The sequence below is a fragment of the Sparus aurata genome, chromosome 1 (assembly GCF_900880675.1).
Source record: "Sparus aurata chromosome 1, fSpaAur1.1, whole genome shotgun sequence".
Classification (NCBI taxonomy): Eukaryota; Metazoa; Chordata; class Actinopteri; order Spariformes; family Sparidae; genus Sparus; species Sparus aurata.
The window spans coordinates 110,884-129,746 of record NC_044187.1 but is presented as its reverse complement, the minus strand read 5'-3'; the positions used below and the strand labels follow the sequence as shown (position 1 = coordinate 129,746).

At 42.1% G+C, this 18,863-nt stretch overlaps 1 protein-coding gene and 1 long non-coding RNA gene across 2 annotated transcripts in view; both read right to left on the bottom strand.

Moving 5' to 3' along the window:
* tmem178 (transmembrane protein 178) overlaps nt 1-1,853 on the bottom strand; it is a 13,327-nt gene extending 11,474 nt beyond the window's left edge. Inside the window, exon 1 of the mRNA XM_030423415.1 lies at nt 1,781-1,853. Coding sequence (XP_030279275.1) covers nt 1,781-1,853 — 73 coding nt within the window. The remainder of the gene's footprint in view (nt 1-1,780) is intronic.
* A 4,233-nt stretch (nt 1,854-6,086) lies between these two features.
* Nucleotides 6,087-7,229, bottom strand: LOC115589259 (uncharacterized). Its single transcript, XR_003985505.1, has 4 exons — nt 7,081-7,229; nt 6,573-6,614; nt 6,379-6,426; nt 6,087-6,132 (listed from the first exon to the last, which is right to left on the bottom strand). It is a non-coding gene; the product is annotated as an uncharacterized LOC115589259 (long non-coding RNA).
* Between the last annotated feature and the right edge of the window lie 11,634 nt (nt 7,230-18,863).

Sequence of the window (18,863 nt, the reverse complement as noted above, 5' to 3'; positions counted from 1 at the left end):
GGTCCCCTCTTGCACATGCCTTCAATCATGCTAGAATCATGCCTAAAGCTGGTAAATTTTTTTCATATTTACCAAGAGGGGACCTGGAGTCGTGTGAATGTTTAAATCCATACTTAACACTCTCCTGGCAGACTGGAGCAGGAATGTAAGATTAACTCACACACGTCGTATTTAGCACTCATGCATATGAATGGCCTGCATCGTCGGCGGGTCGTTCAGACTGCAGAGGGGACTGGAGAAACCAGTCTCTTAAAAGATACAACAAAATAGAGAAAGCAACTACACTGCATCAAAATTAAAAGGTACCCACAGAGCAGAACAAATATTGATTTTCACAATTAAAAAAAAAAAGGAAAACTGGAAAACCAGAATAAAATCACAAAAAATAAATTAGCAGTAAGATCATTTTGTTTTCTTTTTTGGTACAAGAAAATAGTAACTTCAACAACAATATGAGAAGGTTTTTTCATAAGCTAAATAGGTTTGTTAGTAAGCTTATTATCAAAAAAGATTCAGGTTCAGCTTTCTTGGATTCTTAAGTTTTAAGCAAAAAACTACTGAAATAAGTAGCCACCAAAAAGGCAGGAGAGCATCAAGTAATTTAGAGGAGGAAAAATAACTGGGATAAAATTAAAATATAATGTAATACTTGAATACAAAGTACTGTCACATTAAGTTATATGTTTTGTTTGGCAAATGTAGAATGTATATATGAGGGTGGCCAAGCGAGCAGTAGCATAACAATTGGATTGATAAATGTGAATGCACATAACAATACTGCATCAGGTTCAAAATAATACTGTCTAATAGGTCTTTATATTTGGCTTTTTGTCCAAAAAGCTGTAAAAGAGTTAAGTTTGTCCACTGTGTAGAGTTGCATTAGTCCCTTTCTCTGCCTGTACAAAATGACACAAGTCCCCTGTTGGATGGTATTGAATGACACTTATCCTGTGGCTGTCTGTTTTTCTGTATATTTCTACAGTGTTTTCAGTGCCCAACAATGTTCATATTATACAATGTCAGATTATTATAACTACAAATAACAAAAAACACAGACGATTCAGAGCTGTGTTAAGCCAAAGTTTATTTAAAGTGCTTTTAAATCCACACACACACTCATAAACTGAGAGTTTCTCTCTTGCTTCTGCTGTACTCCTAACAATGGAAATGGCTTTCCACATGATTAACTACATAGACAGATTATCACGTGGAATCTCATCTCAAATCTCATTAACTCACTATAAGAGCTCCCCCTGTGGTAGTACAGTCTTTCCTACCTCAGTGATGAGTGCTATTGGTGTAGTGCAAAGTTCAAATAGATCAATGTTTATATAACTGGAGTTGATAAATAAGTATGTATATATATACATATTTATATGTATGTATGTATGTATGTATGTATGTATATAATATTATATATGTATGTATGTATGTATGTTGTATATATATAATATAATAACAAAAGTTTCAATGTTATGACAGAGTGCTGTTTACATGACTACACATTTTATGATACACTGATGCTCCGTTCACATGAAAAAAACAATGTTTGGACCCTCACACTGATGCTCTGTAATGCGAGCTCCCAGTATTCAGGCACATAACAATGATAATCCAGAATGTGGCTCTCAGGATACCGGTGCCCAGTATTAATGGTCTTAATACTGTTGGTTCAACTGTCACTTGACAGCTGTTACGTTATTGTGCACAAAATATTTCAGTGCCTTCCAGTCTCACCCATTATCCCTTAGAGTCTGGTGTTCTTTTAGGAATCGCTGACATTCCTCTTTTCCTGGGGTCTTCATTTCCTTCAGGGAGCCCTTGAAGTAGTGTTCAACAAGTTCTCTTTCCATCTTTGACCAATGCCTTCTCTATTTCCCTGAAAATAAATGAAGAAATAACGTGAATAAATGGATGAATGAAAATGACCACCATTAATTATTGTCAACAAAAGTCATTATGTTTCATAAAGATAATCTTTCAAACTAGAGATGCACCGACTCGATCGGCAACCGATCGCAATCGGCCGATAATGCCCCTATCGGTTTTGATCGGAGTTCTCAAAATAGATCAAATCAGGCCGTTCAGCTGACGTTTCAATAAAGAGACAATGCACTGACTGCATGCAGGGTGGGAATTTCACGGTGGCCATGGCCGCTGTTGCCTCGCACTTTGGCCTTGATGCAGCGTGAAAAAAAAATCTCACCGTACGGCCACAGTGGCCTCTGTGCCCCTGGCCCGGTCAGCGTAGCGAGCTTGCCTTTAATTACAGCCACCCGAGTGCACAGTAGTCACTCACAGTAACTTCAGTGAGTCCGCGGTTCGCGCAGGTGGAGTCTCATCATCACGATGATCTCACGTGAAAGCCTCTCAAACACAGCAGCGTCTCAAAACAGAAGAACGAAACTTACAGCACAGCGAGCGAGCTCAGCTGGTTTTGACATGATACGTAACTGACTTATGTGGTAGGATTTAGTCCGGTAAAGTTGGAAATATATTCACAGATTCGAACTTCCCGGATCAATAACTCATAAGTGAAACCTTGTTAAAACACAGCTGACGGCTCTTTTCTACCGTAGTAAGGAAGACAACGAGCTACAACCGTATGTTAATCAAAACGAGCGTCTGGACATTAACTCTAGTCTGTATGGTCAGCCGTCTGTGAGACGAGGGCGCAGGGACCGTCTACAAAGTGCAGCACTGAAAAGAGAACTACAAAAAATATTCAGTAACTTCACTATTATTCAAAGTGTATTGTCACCAAAATCACTCCACACATCAGTGGTCTCCTGCTGTTATTCTACAGATTTTTTGTTTGGAAAAAATGTGCTTTGCCATAATTTTGGGGAATTTCTATTTTGGGAGAAAATATTCAGTAACACTAATATTCAGTGTGGTTGTCACAAAACTCACCTCACCCTAACCCTACTTAAAAAACTGTTTTGTAATGTAACATTAACTTGATATTGGTATTTAAAAAATGTTTTAATACATAATCCATGTCTAATTATAAATTAGGATGTTATGGTATCAGTCTGAAAGGTAAATCAACACATTTCTCAGTGGCCTTTGTGCCCTGTCATGTGGCCTTGGTGCCCCCTGAAAAAAAAAAATGCAGGCCAAATGGACTTTGCCCCTAAAATGAGGAAATTCCCACCCTGACTGCATGCATTCCCACTAGTAAGCTACAGTTACTCTATGTAAGCTTAGTCCAAGTTGTCTCTAAGAGAGTCTCTAGAGTGTGAAATATGCACATTGCCTCAGCCTGCAGTAAAACGGTGGTCAATTCATGATACTTTCTCATCTCCTATTTTCATACTTAATAATACAATGTCAATGTTGTGTAAGAAGAAATCATTAATTAAATTATGAAAGTTACACAAGACAACAATATAGAAGAATTTATGGATTTGACACTGTGATCGGTGATCGGCAATATCGGGATCGGCAGATACTGCTTTTGGTGATCGGCCCTAAAATCCTGATCTCTATTTCAAACCAATGGAATAACATAACGCTTTGACTTGATGGTGATTTCTCAACTTCCCCTGTTGACTTTCTAGAGGTAGCAGCCCTGTCTTCAGAGCCTCCATGCACTGAGTTTCATGAAACCATGAATAATTGAAAGTAGCACAGCTACCTTGCGGCTCCTCTTCTCTTGTATTTCTACCCTGGTGACTATCTTGCATAGTTCTCCCTCTACCTTTGACAGGCTGGCCAGAATTTCATCTCGCATACTCCATTTGTTTCGCTGCAGGATGTTTTGAAATTCATCCTTGAAACTTCTCCGAAACGTGTCCTTGTAAAATCGATGTCACAGTCACAAGGGAATAGCGCAATTTCAGTGCAGTTGAAGGAACTGAAAACCGGCATGTTTGAGTCATCAAACCCACTCATCTACTTGACAGGATCAAGTACTGTGTTAAATTTTTCTTAGCTAATCAATTCCTTCAAAAAGACAATGTCTCTATCAATGTCTCTTGCTGCCACAAGAAGTCTTGCAAGTTCCCTCATCTTGTTTCTGATGTCTGACCATTGTCTCACATTTTCTCCGTTTTTGGCAAACATTCTGTCTTCCAGTGAAAGAATCAGAGTGTCAGATTTCACCACTTGGGTTACTGTGTCGTATGTTCATCTGTCACCTAACTTCTATTTTAAATCCACTGGAAACTGAAGCATCCATGGGCAACATCAGGCAGCAGGATGTCTTGTTCATCTTCATCTGACATTTCCAGGAAAAGGAAACTTGTTGCTCCATGTCCTAGAATAAAGAAATGTGAGTTACTTTTTAATTTGCACAAAAACAAACACCTTTTTCTGCAAAAAATTGTCTTATATACATTTGACCCATCTATGTTTATCTAATTAAAAGCCCTATTGGGCCATTCTAACACAAAAATATGATTTGATCTAAACCATTCCATTGTAGCTCTGGCTGTATGTTTAGGCTTGTTGTCCTGCTGGAAGGTGAACTTCCGCCCCGTCTCAAGTCTTTTGCAGACTTTAACAGGTTTTCTTCCAAGATTGTCCTGTATTTAGCTCCATCCCTCTTCCCATCAACTCTGTCCGGCTTCCCTGTCCCTGCTGAAGAAAAGCATCCCCACAGCATGATGCTGCCACTACCATGTTATGGTGTGTTCGGTGATGTGCAGTGTTAGTTTTCTGCCACACATAGTGTTTTGCATTTAGGCCAAAAACATCAATTTTGGTCTCATCTGACCAGAGCACCTTCCCTCCACATGTTTGTTGTTGACCCCCACATGGCCTGTGTCAAACTGCATGGCTTTGTTTCAACAATGGCTCTCTTCTTGCCACTCTTCCATAAAGGCCCGATTTGTGGAGAACATGACTAATAGCTGTCCTGTGGACAGATTCTCCCACCTGAGCTGTGGATCTCTGCAGCTCCTCCAGAGTTATCATGGGCCTCTTGGCTGCTTCTCTGATCAATGCTCTCCTTGCCCGGCCCGTCAGTTTAGGTGGACGGCCATGTCTTGGTAGGTTTGCAGTTGTGCCATATTCTTTCCATTTTCAGGTGATGGATTGAACAGTGCTCAGTGAGATGTTCAAAGCTTGGGATATTTTTTCATATCCTAATCATCATGCTTTTAAACTTCTCTACAACTTTATCCCTGACCTGTCTGGTGTGTTCTTTGGGCTTCATGATGCTGTTTGCTGTATGTTCTCTAGCAAACCTCTGAGGCCTTCACAGAACAGCTATATTTACAGAGATTAGATTACACACAGATGGACTCATTTACTAATTAGGTGACTTCTGAAGGCAACTAGTTGCACTGGATTTTATTCAAGGGTATCAGAGTAAAGGGGGGATTACTACTTTTGCACAGCACACTTAACTGTTTTTTTATTTGTAAAAAAAAAAGTAAACCATGTATCATTTTCCTTCCACTTCACAATTATGCACCACTTTGTGTTGGTCTATCACATAAAATCCAAATAAAATACATTTACATTTGTGGTTTAAAACGTGACAAAATGTGGAAAAGTTCAAGGGGGGTGAATACTTTTGCAAGGCACTGTAAGTGGCTTCCAGAGGAGAGTTGCAGGAGCAGCTGAGGTAAATGAACAATGAGCAACGAGTCCAACCTTTTTTTAACACGTTTGACTCTACCTCCCCCAGCCCCCCTGCTGCTCCTCTGAGCAACAACTCCAGGACAAAACCCACACAGCTCCCACAACCCACAGCCATCCCCCGCAGCAGACACCACATCCCTCACGACCACCCCCCTGCTCTTACCCACCACAATACCCTGCCACACCCCCCACCCCTATCATGACATGACGAGGAGGAGTTTATGAATTCTGAGTGAGTTGGCATGGAATGAACTTCAAATAAAACATACAGAATATTAACGTGGAAGAGAGTGTTAGTCTTGGCACTTACATGTGAAAACCTGAAGGCATTCCTCAATGGTTGGACGTTCTTCAGATGAACTTTTCAGCATTCTGGTAATATATCCTTTAGGCTCATCCATTTTTCTTCACAATGAAGAGTGAAGTTGCCTGTTAGGACATGTTGAGACAGCCAAGTGGATCACTGGAGTAGGGTGTTCGTTCTGGTTGATAGGGATGTTGCCCATCAGTCAGGATGTAATGCACCACGCACCCCGCAACCTAAAATGGAATGGAATGGAATTGAAATAATGTCAACTAACAGTCACCAAAACCACTCTTTACATTAAACTATTTGCATTTACCTAGTCAAATTGTAGAGAATGAGTAACAATAACAATAATTTAAATAAAAATCAATAATGAGTTCTTCTGACTATGCAAGACAACTTCAAATGGTATATTTACATTATTACATTTGAGAAATTCAAACTCAGTGGTCATGGATCAAAATAGCATCATGAATTACCTTTAAATGAACACTTTCAAGCTCAACTCACTTGGATATCTGATTCACCTAGGTTGTATCCACAGAGAGGGGAGACAAAATAGGCAATTAGGCATCTTCCAACACAGAAATGGGTCGCACAGATGCTCCAACTTGTTCCACTGCCCTTCATCTTCAGTGAATATAATTGAAGAAAGAAAGCTTAATATCTTTACCCTGTTGTCTGCATGCCCATCACAGGATGAAGCAGTGGTATTCTAAAACAAAGGACATTTAAAGCATGAAAACAATAATTTTACTCTGTAAAAAATTTGACAGTATTTGGGAATAAGGTTCTATTGACATGTATAATATTAATCCTACCAACAGCAAGTGTAAATGTTGACTGATAAGATTGGTTACATCAATGAGATCACAACTATATGAGTGTAGACTGTCATATCTATAATCCCTTTTCTCTCTTTGTTATTTCTCACATCAGTGACAGACAATTAAGATACCTTACAATTTTTCTCATACTTTCTCAATATTTTATACTGCACTATGTAATGGCAAGTCTACATTTCGAGTTTCAACAATGAGCTTAAAAAGAATTTAAACCAGTTACTAATCAAATCATATCCACAATATTGGCATGGATGAGAGTCCTTACAACTTAGTTAAATGATGAAATTTTGTGTGTCAAAGAAACAAAATGTGTAAATAGAATAGACATATACATACATGTCGCCCTGGACAGTTAGGGTCTCCATAGTCATACACAAGTTCTTCTCCTGTGTATATGGCTATATCTTTGCCAGCAGCAATGAAGTGCAAGGCTTCCTTTTCAGGTTGAACCCTTCTGGATGTCATTTTTCTGTGGAGTAATTAAGATGATAATATACATGATGCACTGTCTTCACAAATAACAATATATTTAAATTGGCTGTTTTATGCAATTTAATGACAAGCATGAAAGCCTCAGTGACTTCATGAAAGCAGTAGTAGTTACTGTACTGCCAAAATTATAATGTTCAATGGAATTGAAGTCAGGCAACTGGGGGGAAACTCAATGACAGTCAGGACTCCATTGGTCTTTAAGTACTTTAAGTACACTTACTATGGCTAGATTAAAGGTTTATAAGGGGGGCAGTACATCAAACTCTAAAACACTAGACAGAAACTGGATCAGTTTCCAAAACACGACCAGGTAGAGCCAAAGGGGACCTCACCATCAGAAGATCAATATATCAATTAATTGGACCTTGCAAAACCATAGCTGTACTCAAATAGGGATTAGGAATTTTTTCAATTTAAGACAAAGTTTCAGCATTTCTGTTATTATTTGTGTGTGTTCTAAGCCTCAACGATCACCTTTTTGGGTCAAAATAACCCCAAAAGTGGGTGTTTCACCTCTGGCCCTATATTTAGCTGTATCTGTGTAGTTTTATATGGAGGACTCAAACAAAAAGACTGCTTGTTAATTTACATGAATGTTCAGCATCAATTTTTGAAATGAAAACATGTGGCCAAGCTTCTACAGGGTGTCTTGGATGTTCAGGACTAATTTCGATCCAATCCAGGAAAGGTGAAGGAGTAGCTTAGGGAAATGAACAATGAGCAAACAAGTTCAACCAGTTTTTCACCAGGTTTGATTCCAGCTCCCCCATCTGCAGCAACCCCGACTGCTCCTTGGAGCAACAAATCCAGGACAAAAACCACAAGGATTGCATCATACAAACAAAGAATCACTAAATGAGTAATTTTGGTCTGAGGCCTAAACCTCACAAATTCACTACTCAAAAAGTATTTGGAGTACAGCTGTAGGATTTTGCACGGTCTCATGAATTTTAAATAGGTTTCAACAAGATTATTTTCATGAAAATCCGTGAAATGAAGTCATAATGAAATTTATATTATTACATTTAACAAATATGCAAAATGGAGGTGTTTTGACTTGTGGAAAAAAACCTTTGACTATACTGCATCTACTCTAAAGCATATTGATTTTAACAGACTCAACTGATTCATCCATACAGAGGTATATGTAAAAATGTTGAACTTACCTGTCACTTTAGCCGCGAATTTGGTAGAAGGCAGAAATAGGTCAATGTTCGAGAGTAGAGAGAAGAGATTTCTTAAAGTCTGTAGTTGCCAAAGGCTGGCAAACTTTCTGTGAAAAAAGCCCAGAATGTATACAGAATCCTGAGCAGATATCTGGACGGTGATTGGTTCCTGAGGTTAGGGGATGCAAATGTGTGCTTCCACAGTGATGCAAATGATATTGAGCAGATATCTGGACAGTGATTGGTTCACTTGGTTAGGATTACGATGCAAACGTTCGCCTTTGTTTGCAAAACAAGGTCATGTAAATTCAAGTAGACCACAGGCATCTTTTGTCCAACTCTCAACTTGAGGTCACATCACTCTCCCTTTATCAGAGATAAGACAGTACGTTATGATACCTTTTGCCTAATGTTTTCAAGGATGACATTAGTTTTGGTAAACTCAAATCTGGCTGTGAAAGAGTGATCAATATGTCATCTGCAAAAAGGCAGGTCTTAAACACTGTGTCTTTAATCCAAATTCCTATTATGTCCTGGTCTTCTCTAATAGCCTGAGCCAGAGGTTCGATAAATAGTTCAAACAAGGTCGGACTTAAGGGACACACCTGCCGACAGGCTCTTTCAAGTGGCACAGGGTTGGTCAGACTACCATTTATTTTTATTCTGGCTGAGGGGGAATAATATAAGATTTTTAGATATGAGATGACTTCAATATCAAAGCCAAATATTTGTAATGTTAAGTGTAAGTATTCCCAACTAACTGAATCGAATGCCTTTTTCGGTATCAAGGCTGAGACCAATGGATTTATCTTTATTTTTGCTCATATGCTCCATTAAATGTAAAGCCCGTCTTACGTTATCTTGTGTCTGTCTGGTTTTAAGGAACCCTGTCTTGTCCTCATCTATTATATCCGGAATAATATTTTCTAATCTTTTTGCAATTATTGAGGCATATAGTCTATAGTCGAAGTTTAAAATCGATATCGGTCTGTATGAACTGCACTCAGATTTATCTTTCCCCACCTTAGGAATTACAGAGATGATGGCATGTTTCCAAGAAGCTGGTGTTTCTCCTCCATTAAGAGTAAAGAGGAGTAGAGTAGTTTTGTACCATTCTGCAGAGTATCCATTCTCACCTGGCATTTTATTTGTTTTGAGTCTCGAGATAGCATTATCCAGGTATGTTTCTGTTCATGTTTACATCTATGTATATTGTGAAGGAAGAAAAAAATCCTCTAAATTAATGATATGATATGTGTTCAAAATAATTTCAAATATTATCACATGTAACAGTTAAAATTGTACTGACAGCAAATTTGTTTGGCCAGCATGAACAAAAATGTATATTTTGGATTGAAAATGGGCACTTACTCTTCCCTCTCTGCAGTTGCTCCGCCATGCTTGTCTTGTCCGATATCTGTCACTCTCTCTGAGCATGCTCAAAGTCATGACATGATTGTGATTGGATAATCAGGATCCAATCAGTAACCCGCATTGCTGATATCAATCAATTACAGAGTATTTATTGGTTTTGAGACAGAAATATGACATGACCATTCCAATGGACACAGGGTCTAAAGGAGTTAATTCCCCAAGTGTTTGTCTCCTTCCACTATTGTGTTGTTGTAGTTACTGTCTTAAAAAAAAATCACCGCTATGGTCAGCACTCCTGACCGAGACTACAGCAAACTTTCCCCAGAAAACAGCATCCCTCCCCACAAGTGAAAGAGTCAGACAGCGTCCTCTTTACTGATGGCGATTATGTAATTATGTAATTTAGAGCGAATAACGTAACTTTGTCACTTTCCAGGATGATTGGTGGGTCAACATCTTAATCACTACACATTATAGCTGCATCGATATGATTAAAACAGTCACCGGGTACATTAACAGGAGGATACTGGGGGAAAAAAACACACATAGATCTCAATGTCATGATCTGTATCATCATGCCTCTTTTGGATCTGCAGCGCTGGCTTTCTGTGTGAATTACACACTGGTTCTTCTTTACACTGGAGCTGCTTGGTTCTGTGTGAACAAACAATGGCAGAGATTCGGCAAACCACCACTGCGGTGATAATGCAGCGACTCTGTGTGAAAAAGCCTAGTGCTTGAACATGAAAACAACAATCTCACTACTGATCAACTTTATTTTAACTTCATCTAGGTTGTTCCTTTTTTAAATTCTTAAATTAACATTGTTTTTTTTCCGCCTTCCCTGTACTCCTTCACTTACATAAAGACTGAAGCTTTTACCTGGGAAATCCACTAAAGTTGAACTTAATGTATTGTTATAAAAGACAAAATTTGAAGAGACAATTCAGTTGAGTTTGAGACACTCCATGTTGGAGTGTGAGTGTCACTCCATGCTATCCAAGAGGGAACTTTTGCTGTGATACACTAGCTAACAGGGGACTCCTGGGGATGTTTCAGTAGCCCCATCCTCACGGCCCTTTGAGTGCAGGAATCCTGCACCAATTCTCTGCATCCTACTCTGTGTGAAAGTCTCAGATGCGGTGAGGGGTGAAATTCTGCTGTGCTCTTTTGGATTCAAATGTGAAAAAGGCTTGTGCTTAAGCATGAAAACAATGATCTCACTGCTGATGATCTTCATTTTAGCTTAATCCAGGTTGTTCCTTTTTTAAAATTTTAAATTAACATTGGTTTTTTTTTCCGCCTTCCCTGTACTCCTTCACTTTCATAGAGACTGAAGCTTTAACCTGGGAAATCTACTAAAGTTGAGCTTAATGTATTGTTATAAAAGAAAACAATATTTGAAGACACAATTCAGTTGAGTTTGAGACACTCCATGTTGGAGTGTGAGTGTCGCTCCATGCTATCCAAGAGGGAACTTGTGCTGTAATATACTAGCTAACAGGGGACTCCTGGGGATGTTTCAGTAGCCCCATCCTCACGGCCCTTTGAGTGCAGGAATCCTGCACCAATTCTCTGCATCCTACAACGTGTGAAAGTCTCAGATGCGGTGAGGGGTGAAATTCTGCTGCACTCTTTTGGATTCAAATGTGAAAAAGGCTTGTGCTTAAGCATGAAAACAATGATCTCACTGCTGATGATCTTCATTTTAGCTTAATCCAGGTTGTTCCTTTTTTAAAATTTTAAATTAACATTGTTTTTTTTTTTCACCTTCCCTGTACTCTTTCACTTTCATAGAGACTGAAGCTTTAACCTGGGAAATCTACTAAAGTTGAGCTTAATGTATTGTTCTAAAAGAAAACAATATTTGAAGACACAATTCAGTTGAGTTTAAGACACTCCATGTTGGAGTGTGAGTGTCGCTCCATGCTATCCAAGAGGGAACTTGTGCTGTAATGCACTACCTAACAGGGGACTGCTGGGGATGTTTATAATAGATCCATTCTTAGCAATGAATTAAAAATGAAAGGAAACTATATTCCTTTTCCTCTTGACTTTATCCTGATTGTTTTTATCCTTTATTGGAAGTACTTGTTACTTTCTTTCATTCTGCTTGGTTCCTCAATTTAATACAGAGAAGATCTGGTAAATGGCTAAGCCATCCACTAGAACTAAACCTTAATATTTTGATATTAAAACAGAATGACAAATCAGGTTTAAAGAATATAAATGGTATTATTTAGTAGATGAATATGCATTCCCCTTAAAATTAGTGTCCTGGTGTAATTGATCTCTAAAATGTAACTAAGTAAGTTAAGTTGCTTGTACTAATATTTGTGCATGCAGCCAAATCACTTCTGATTTACAGGTAAAACGTATTTTCCATTTTCCATAGAAATGTTTATATATTGATGACATCAAAGTTAATTATCAACTTCAGAAAGAAACAATGAAAATCTCTTTCGTAAACAAACTATCATTAGGTGAAAGAATGGGTGCAGACAGCTCCAATGCAGGATATGGAAGTCCCCTCTTTGATAGGTAGACATCGCTGAAGGATCCAAGTCCCCTCTTGGTTTTTTCTTTAAAAAAATTAAAAGAACACGTTTGAAGTACTATTATGGTAAAAGACCTTAAAAGAAGCTATACTATTATATTTTTGTTTCTTCAAAATGACCAGAAACAGGAGTCCCCTCTTAGATATTGGAGTCCGACGAGTGCCCTGTTGCCCCTGTTCACGTGTATGTGTGTGTGTGTGAGGTGTGTGTGAGTCAGGTGTGTGCGTCAGGTGTGTGTGTGAGGTGTGTGTGCGTCAGGTGTGTGTGCGTCAGGTGTGGTGTGTGAGGTGTGTGTGCGTCTTGTGTGTGGCGTCAGGTGCGTCGGTGTGTGTGTGAGTGTGTGTGGTCAGTGTGTGTGTGAGGTGCCCCCCCTGTGCGTCAGGTGTGTGTGTGAGGTGTGTGTGCGTCAGGTGTGTGTGCGTCAGGTGTGTGTGTGAGGTGTGTGTGTGTGAGGTGTGTGTGTGAGGTGTGTGTGCGTCAGGTGTGTGTGCGTCAGGTGTGTGTGTGAGGTGTGTGTGCGTCAGGTGTGTGTGTGAGGTGTGTGTGCGTCAGGTGTGTGTGTGAGGGTGTGGGTGTGCGTCAGGTGTGTGTGCGTCAGGTGTGTGTGCGTCAGGTGTGTGTGCGTCAGGTGTGTGTGTGAGGTGTGTGTGCGTCAGGTGTGTGTGCGTCAGGTGTGTGTGCGTCAGGTGTGTGTGTGAGGTGTGTGTGTGAGGGTGTGTGTGGCGTCAGGTGTGTGTGTGAGGTGGTGTGTGTGAGTGTGTGTGCGTCAGGTGTGTGTGTGAGGTGTGTGTGCGTCAGGTGTGTGTGCGTCAGGTGTGTGTGTGAGGTGTGTGCGTCAGGTGTGTGTGCTCAGGTGTGAGTGCGTCAGGTTGTTGTGTGCGTCAGGTGTGTGTGTGAGGTGTGTGTGTGAGGTGTGTGTGCGTCAGGTGTGTGTGTGAGGTGTGTGTGCGTCAGGTGTGTGTGTGAGGTGTGGGTGCGTCAGGTGTGTGTGCGTCAAGTGTGTGTGTGAGGTGTGTGTGCGTCAGGTGTGTGTGTGAGGTGTGTGTGCGTCAGGTGTGTGTGCGTCAGGTGTGTGTGTGAGGTGTGTGTGCGTCAGGTGTGTGTGCGTCAGGTGTGTGTGCGTCAGGTGTGTGTGTGAGGTGTGTGTGCGTCAGGTGTGTGTGTGAGGTGTGTGTGTGTGAGGTGTGTGTGTGAGGTGTGTGTGCGTCAGGTGTGTGTGCGTCAGGGTGTGTGTGTGAGGTGTGTGTGTGAGGTGTGTGTGCGTCAGGTGTGTGTGGGTCAGGTGTGTGTGCGTCAGGTGTGTGTGCGTCAGGTGTGTGTGTGAGGTGTGTGTGTGTGAGGTGTGTGTGCGTCAGGTGTGTGTGTGAGGTGTGTGTAGGTGTGTGTGCGTCAGGTGTGTGTGTGAGGGTGTGTGTGCGTCAGGTGTGTGTGTCAGGTGTGTGTGTGAGGTGTGTGTGCGTCAGGTGTGTGTGCGTCAGGTGTGAGTGCGTCAGGTGTGTGTGCGTCAGGTGTGTGTGTGAGGTGTGTGTGTGAGGTGTGTGTGCGTCAGGTGTGTGTGTGAGGTGTGTGTGCGTCAGGTGTGTGTGTGAGGTGTGTGCGTCAGGTGTGTGTGCGTCAGGTGTGTGTGTGAGGTGTGTGTGCGTCAGGTGTGTGTGTGAGGTGTGTGTGCGTCAGGTGTGTGTGCGTCAGGTGTGTGTGTGAGGTGTGTGTGCGTCAGGTGTGTGTGCGTCAGGTGTGTGTGCGTCAGGTGTGTGTGTGAGGTGTGTGTGCGTCAGGTGTGTGTGCGTCAGGTGTGTGTGCGTCAGGTGTGTGTGCGTCAGGTGTGTGTGTGAGGTGTGTGTGCGTCAGGTGTGTGTGTGAGGTGTGTGTGTGTGAGGTGTGTGTGTGAGGTGTGTGTGTGAGGTGTGTGTGCGTCAGGTGTGTGTGCGTCAGGTGTGTGTGTGAGGTGTGTGTGTGAGGTGTGTGTGCGTCAGGTGTGTGTGTGAGGTGTGTGTGCGTCAGGTGTGTGTGTGTGAGGTGTGAGTGTGAGGTGTGTGAGGTGTGAGTGGGCGAGTGAGAGTGAGGGAGGGTGTGTACGTGCAGACAGTGAATGAATGGGAGAAGAAGAAGAAGCCAAAGCAGCAGCAGGAGTGGCGACAGCAGTAAAGTGTACAGTACAGGCTGCAGTCTGGCTGTGAATAAAGGTGACGGCTCCTCCAGATACAGCAAAGCTCTCTGGTATTATTTCCCGACCAGCTTAACACGTGGAAGGGTTTCACCTCGCGGGTAAACACAAACTTCATCCCTGGAGGAAATCATCTCCACTGTGCTTCCCGACCACGGTCCAGGAGCAGAACATTAATGGTGTAACACCATGCTGTCGTTTGGCTGGCTGTAGCTAATAGCTATCGGCTTAGCTAGTAGCTAAGTCAAAGAAGGTTGACTCGCAGCACTTCAACACGTGTGTGTTTTTTTTTTCGCTCGGCGAGCAGACCAGACGTGACATGAGGCCATGGCAGCATCGACGATCCCATTTTTTAATTCGAAATTCGAGATTGTGACTTAATTTTGATTCATTTCGATTTAAAATCGAAATCGTGACACCCTTAATTGTGTGATAATAAATTACTACATATTAGTGTTGACATGTGTTTGGGTGGTGTGTTTTCAGATCTGAGTTCAGTATGGTGATGGCTTTGGGGTAGAAACTGTTGATGAATCTTAGGGTGCGCGTTTTATCGACCTGTAATTTTTACCGGAGGGCAACAGTTCAAACAGGTGATGGGCGGGGTGGAATGAGTCTTTTAGTATGTTGTGAATTTTCTGCAGGCAATGAGAGGTAAAGATGTCGTCCAGGGAAGGTAGCTGTCGGTTTATGATGTTCTGGGCAGTTTTAATGACCATCTGCAGGGACGTTTTATCTGCTGCAGAGCTGCCACCATACACACCAGGATGCCACATGTGAGGATACTCTCAATTGAACAGCAGTGGAAGGACTGCAAAAGCTGTTGTGACAGGTTTACCTTCTTTAGCTGTCTTGGAAAGTACAGTCGCTGTTGTGCCATCGTAACTAGCGCTGTGGTGTTTGCTGTCCATGTGAGGTACTCAGAGATGTGTGTGCCCAGGATTTTTTTTTTTTTTATCAAATATTTATTTATTTCCATTCAAACACAATGCAATGATGATGTACAGTCACTGAACATACCGTTACATCACCCCCCCACCCCCACCCCCACCCCATATACATAGAAAAAAAAAACACCATTTCAAATGCAAATAAAATAAAAATAGCAAAATAGAATCAGGACACAGCAGCTAAAGCAAACAACAAAAGGAAAAACAGAAAGCAGACAAACAGACAGAGAAGGGACTCGTGGAGCAGTTAATATAGAGCTGTTGAGTGATTCAAGATGCATGAAGTGAGTGGTTCAGACACACCACGGACCACAAGCATCAGAGTGTGCCCTTCAGTGCCTCAGCCGTAGTGAGCCACATATTTACATTCGCCTCTTTGGCCCCATTTATACGGGCTGTCGACAGCTCCATGTACATAACATCAAGAAAGGTTAAAACCCATTGTCTGATGGACAAAGTGTGAGGGGGCTTCAAACGTACTGCGATCATTTTCTTAGCAGCTGTTAGACCTGCCAACATTACACGTTTCTGACATATAGGGACTTGAAGTGCCGAAAGATAATTTAATAATAATACTGGTATGGTCACAGGCACTGTCTCTGAGATGAGCGCCGTCAGTTCAGCGGCCACACCCGGACAAAATCGCGCAACGGGAGGGCACTCCCACATCATGTGGAGGAAAGTGCCAGTGGTTTTCAATGTACACAGGGTGCATGAGGGATCATTGATAACTTTCATAAAATGTAGCTTACGAGGGGTCAGGTAGGTCCTGTGTATAAAATTATGATGGATCTGCTGATGATCAGGGTTGCGTCAGGCGAGTTTGATACTGGCCCACACCTTGTCCCAGTCAAAATCCTGATCCAATCCATAACCTGTCAACTGGGAGCGTTTTGTAGGTGGCCTCAAGCAGGTGTAAGTATAGAGTGGATACCATACCCCTCGCAGCTCTTTTAGTAAGAATCAGCTCATGAAGTGGATGTGTGGGCAGAGGGTGTTGCCACGGCATCCCGTGTGCTTTAAGGGCTGCTCTCAGTTGTAGATAGAAAAAGAAGGAGGTGCCTGGCAGATTAAAGCTATTCTTGATGTCTTGAAAGGAGCGTAAACTATCTAAGCCAAAAATATAACCCAAAAACTATATCCCTCCCTTTTCCCACTGAGAGTAGGTGACCAGTCTCCCCCCGATCAGTAAACCTTTGTTTTGAAAAATTGGAGATTGCATGTGCCATCTGCAAGATATATTACAAATCCTTTCCACTGAGCGCCAGACCTGGATCAGATGGGTCACAATGGGCCCGAAATGTAATTGACTCTGCCTCACAGAAATATTCGCAAATAAAACATCTGCCAAAGACCACGGGTGCACCATTCCTTCTTCCATTGTATGCCAAGAAACTGCCGTCTGAGGGTCAAACCATACAACAAGGAGTCTGAGAGTGAAGGACCAATGGTAAAGTTTAAAGTTGGGCACCGCTAATCCCCCATCTAGTCTCCTACGCTGGACAGTGGCAGATCTAAGACGGGGGTCTCTTCCCACTCCATATGAATTTCGAGACAGCCGCATGAAGCTTACTCCAGTATCCAGCAGGAGGAGAGAGGGGGACCATGGAGCTGACAAAGTTTATTCTGGGCACTACATTCATCTTGACAATAGAAATACGAGCCTGGAGTGAGTAGGGCAGACTGGCCCATCTTTCTAAATCACCCAAAATGTTGTTCAGTGTCTCAGTATAATTGTGCTTCACAATAAGATGTAGAGAGGAAAATATGTAAATGCCCAGATATTTAAAATGTGTAACTGAGGGAATATTGGAGAGCAAAGCAGAGGTCCTGGCAGCTTCATTCAAAGGCATCAAAGCTGATTTTGACCAATTGATTTTGAAACCTGAAGTGCGCCAAACTCATCCAACAATGTTAGGAGGTGGGGGGCAGACTGCAACGGGTCTCCAAGAAAGACTAAAATGTCGTCAGCGTAAAGTGCCAGGTGATGGTGTGTGTTGTGAACAGTTATGGGTTTAATAACCGACGATAACTGAATCATCTGGGCCAAAGGCTCAAGCGACAGAGCGAATAGCGTCGGGCTCAAGGGGCAGCCCTGGCGGGATGATCTAGATACTGGGAACAGACTGGAACAAATGTTACCTGTAAGAACCATTGCAGAGGGGTTTGAATATAACAACTGTATCATTTTTATAAAGCCTTCCCCGAAACCCATCGCCCCCAAAACCAACCACAAAAAAGACCACTCAAGGCGGTCAAACGCCTTCATGGCGTCCAGGGATAAAACAGCTGCCGGGGTTTTGATGTTTGTTGCTGCATCAATTATATGTAGCAATCGGCGGACATTGTCAGAGGCCAGACGGGACTTCATAAAGCCGGTCTGGTCACAATGAACTAGTGATGTTATATGAGGTTGCAGGCGGTGGGAGATTGCCTTGGCATATATTTTAACATCGGCGTTCAACAGACTCAGGGGCCTATAGTTACCACATTCTGTTGGGTTTTTATCTTTCTTCAGTAGTAAGGTTATTACAGCTATATTGACATCCCTAGAGAAAGCCCCTTTCTGTATTGAAAAGTTGATCATGCTGAGAAGTAATGGGCCAAGAAGATCCCAGAAGGCTGCATAAAATTCTGGTGGTATGCCGTCGAACCCGGGTTGCATTCCAATTCATGCAACTTACAGATCCGGGCCTTTCGCTGGTTAGAGGCAAATAGTGTGGCATTGCTCCTGATAAAACCTTTAATTGAGTCCCAAAGTATTCTAGGATCGTCGACCGAGTCGACATTGAACTCCAAGAATTCCTTAAGCTTTTCTATAAATTGTGTCCTAAATTCCTCCTGTTTTAACAGGGTTGTGTTGAAGCGCCACTTTGGGGCGCGAGGGGAGGCGCTGATGAGTATCGCTGAGCAGAGCACGCCTTTATGATCGGAGAGGGCTATGGGAAGCAGAGATACACTATGAATATTTTGAAATAGTTTAGGGGATGCAAATATGTAGTCGATTCTTCAGGAAGATTTGTGTCGAGCAGAGAAAAAGGAGTAATCACTTATTGATGGGTTTGTCAAGCGCCACAAATCTGTGAGCCCCAGGCTGTTAGCCCAGGCCTGTAAGGCCGCAGACGCCAGTTTCTGATCCCTTGTCTCAGATTTGCCAGTCCTATCACTAGCCGCCTTCCAAACCGCGTTGAAGTCTCCCCCCACAATAAATGAATAATCACTCAGCTCCAACATACTACTTGACAAATTGTCGTAAAAAACTCTGTCAAAACAGTTTGGTGCATACACCGAAATGAAGGCTATTTTCCTGTTACTAATTTCTGTCTTAACAATTGTCAACCTGCCCTCTGCATCAGACCAAGTGTCTTGAATTTTCATTCCAAAGCTACGTCTGGCTACGATAGCCACACCCTTG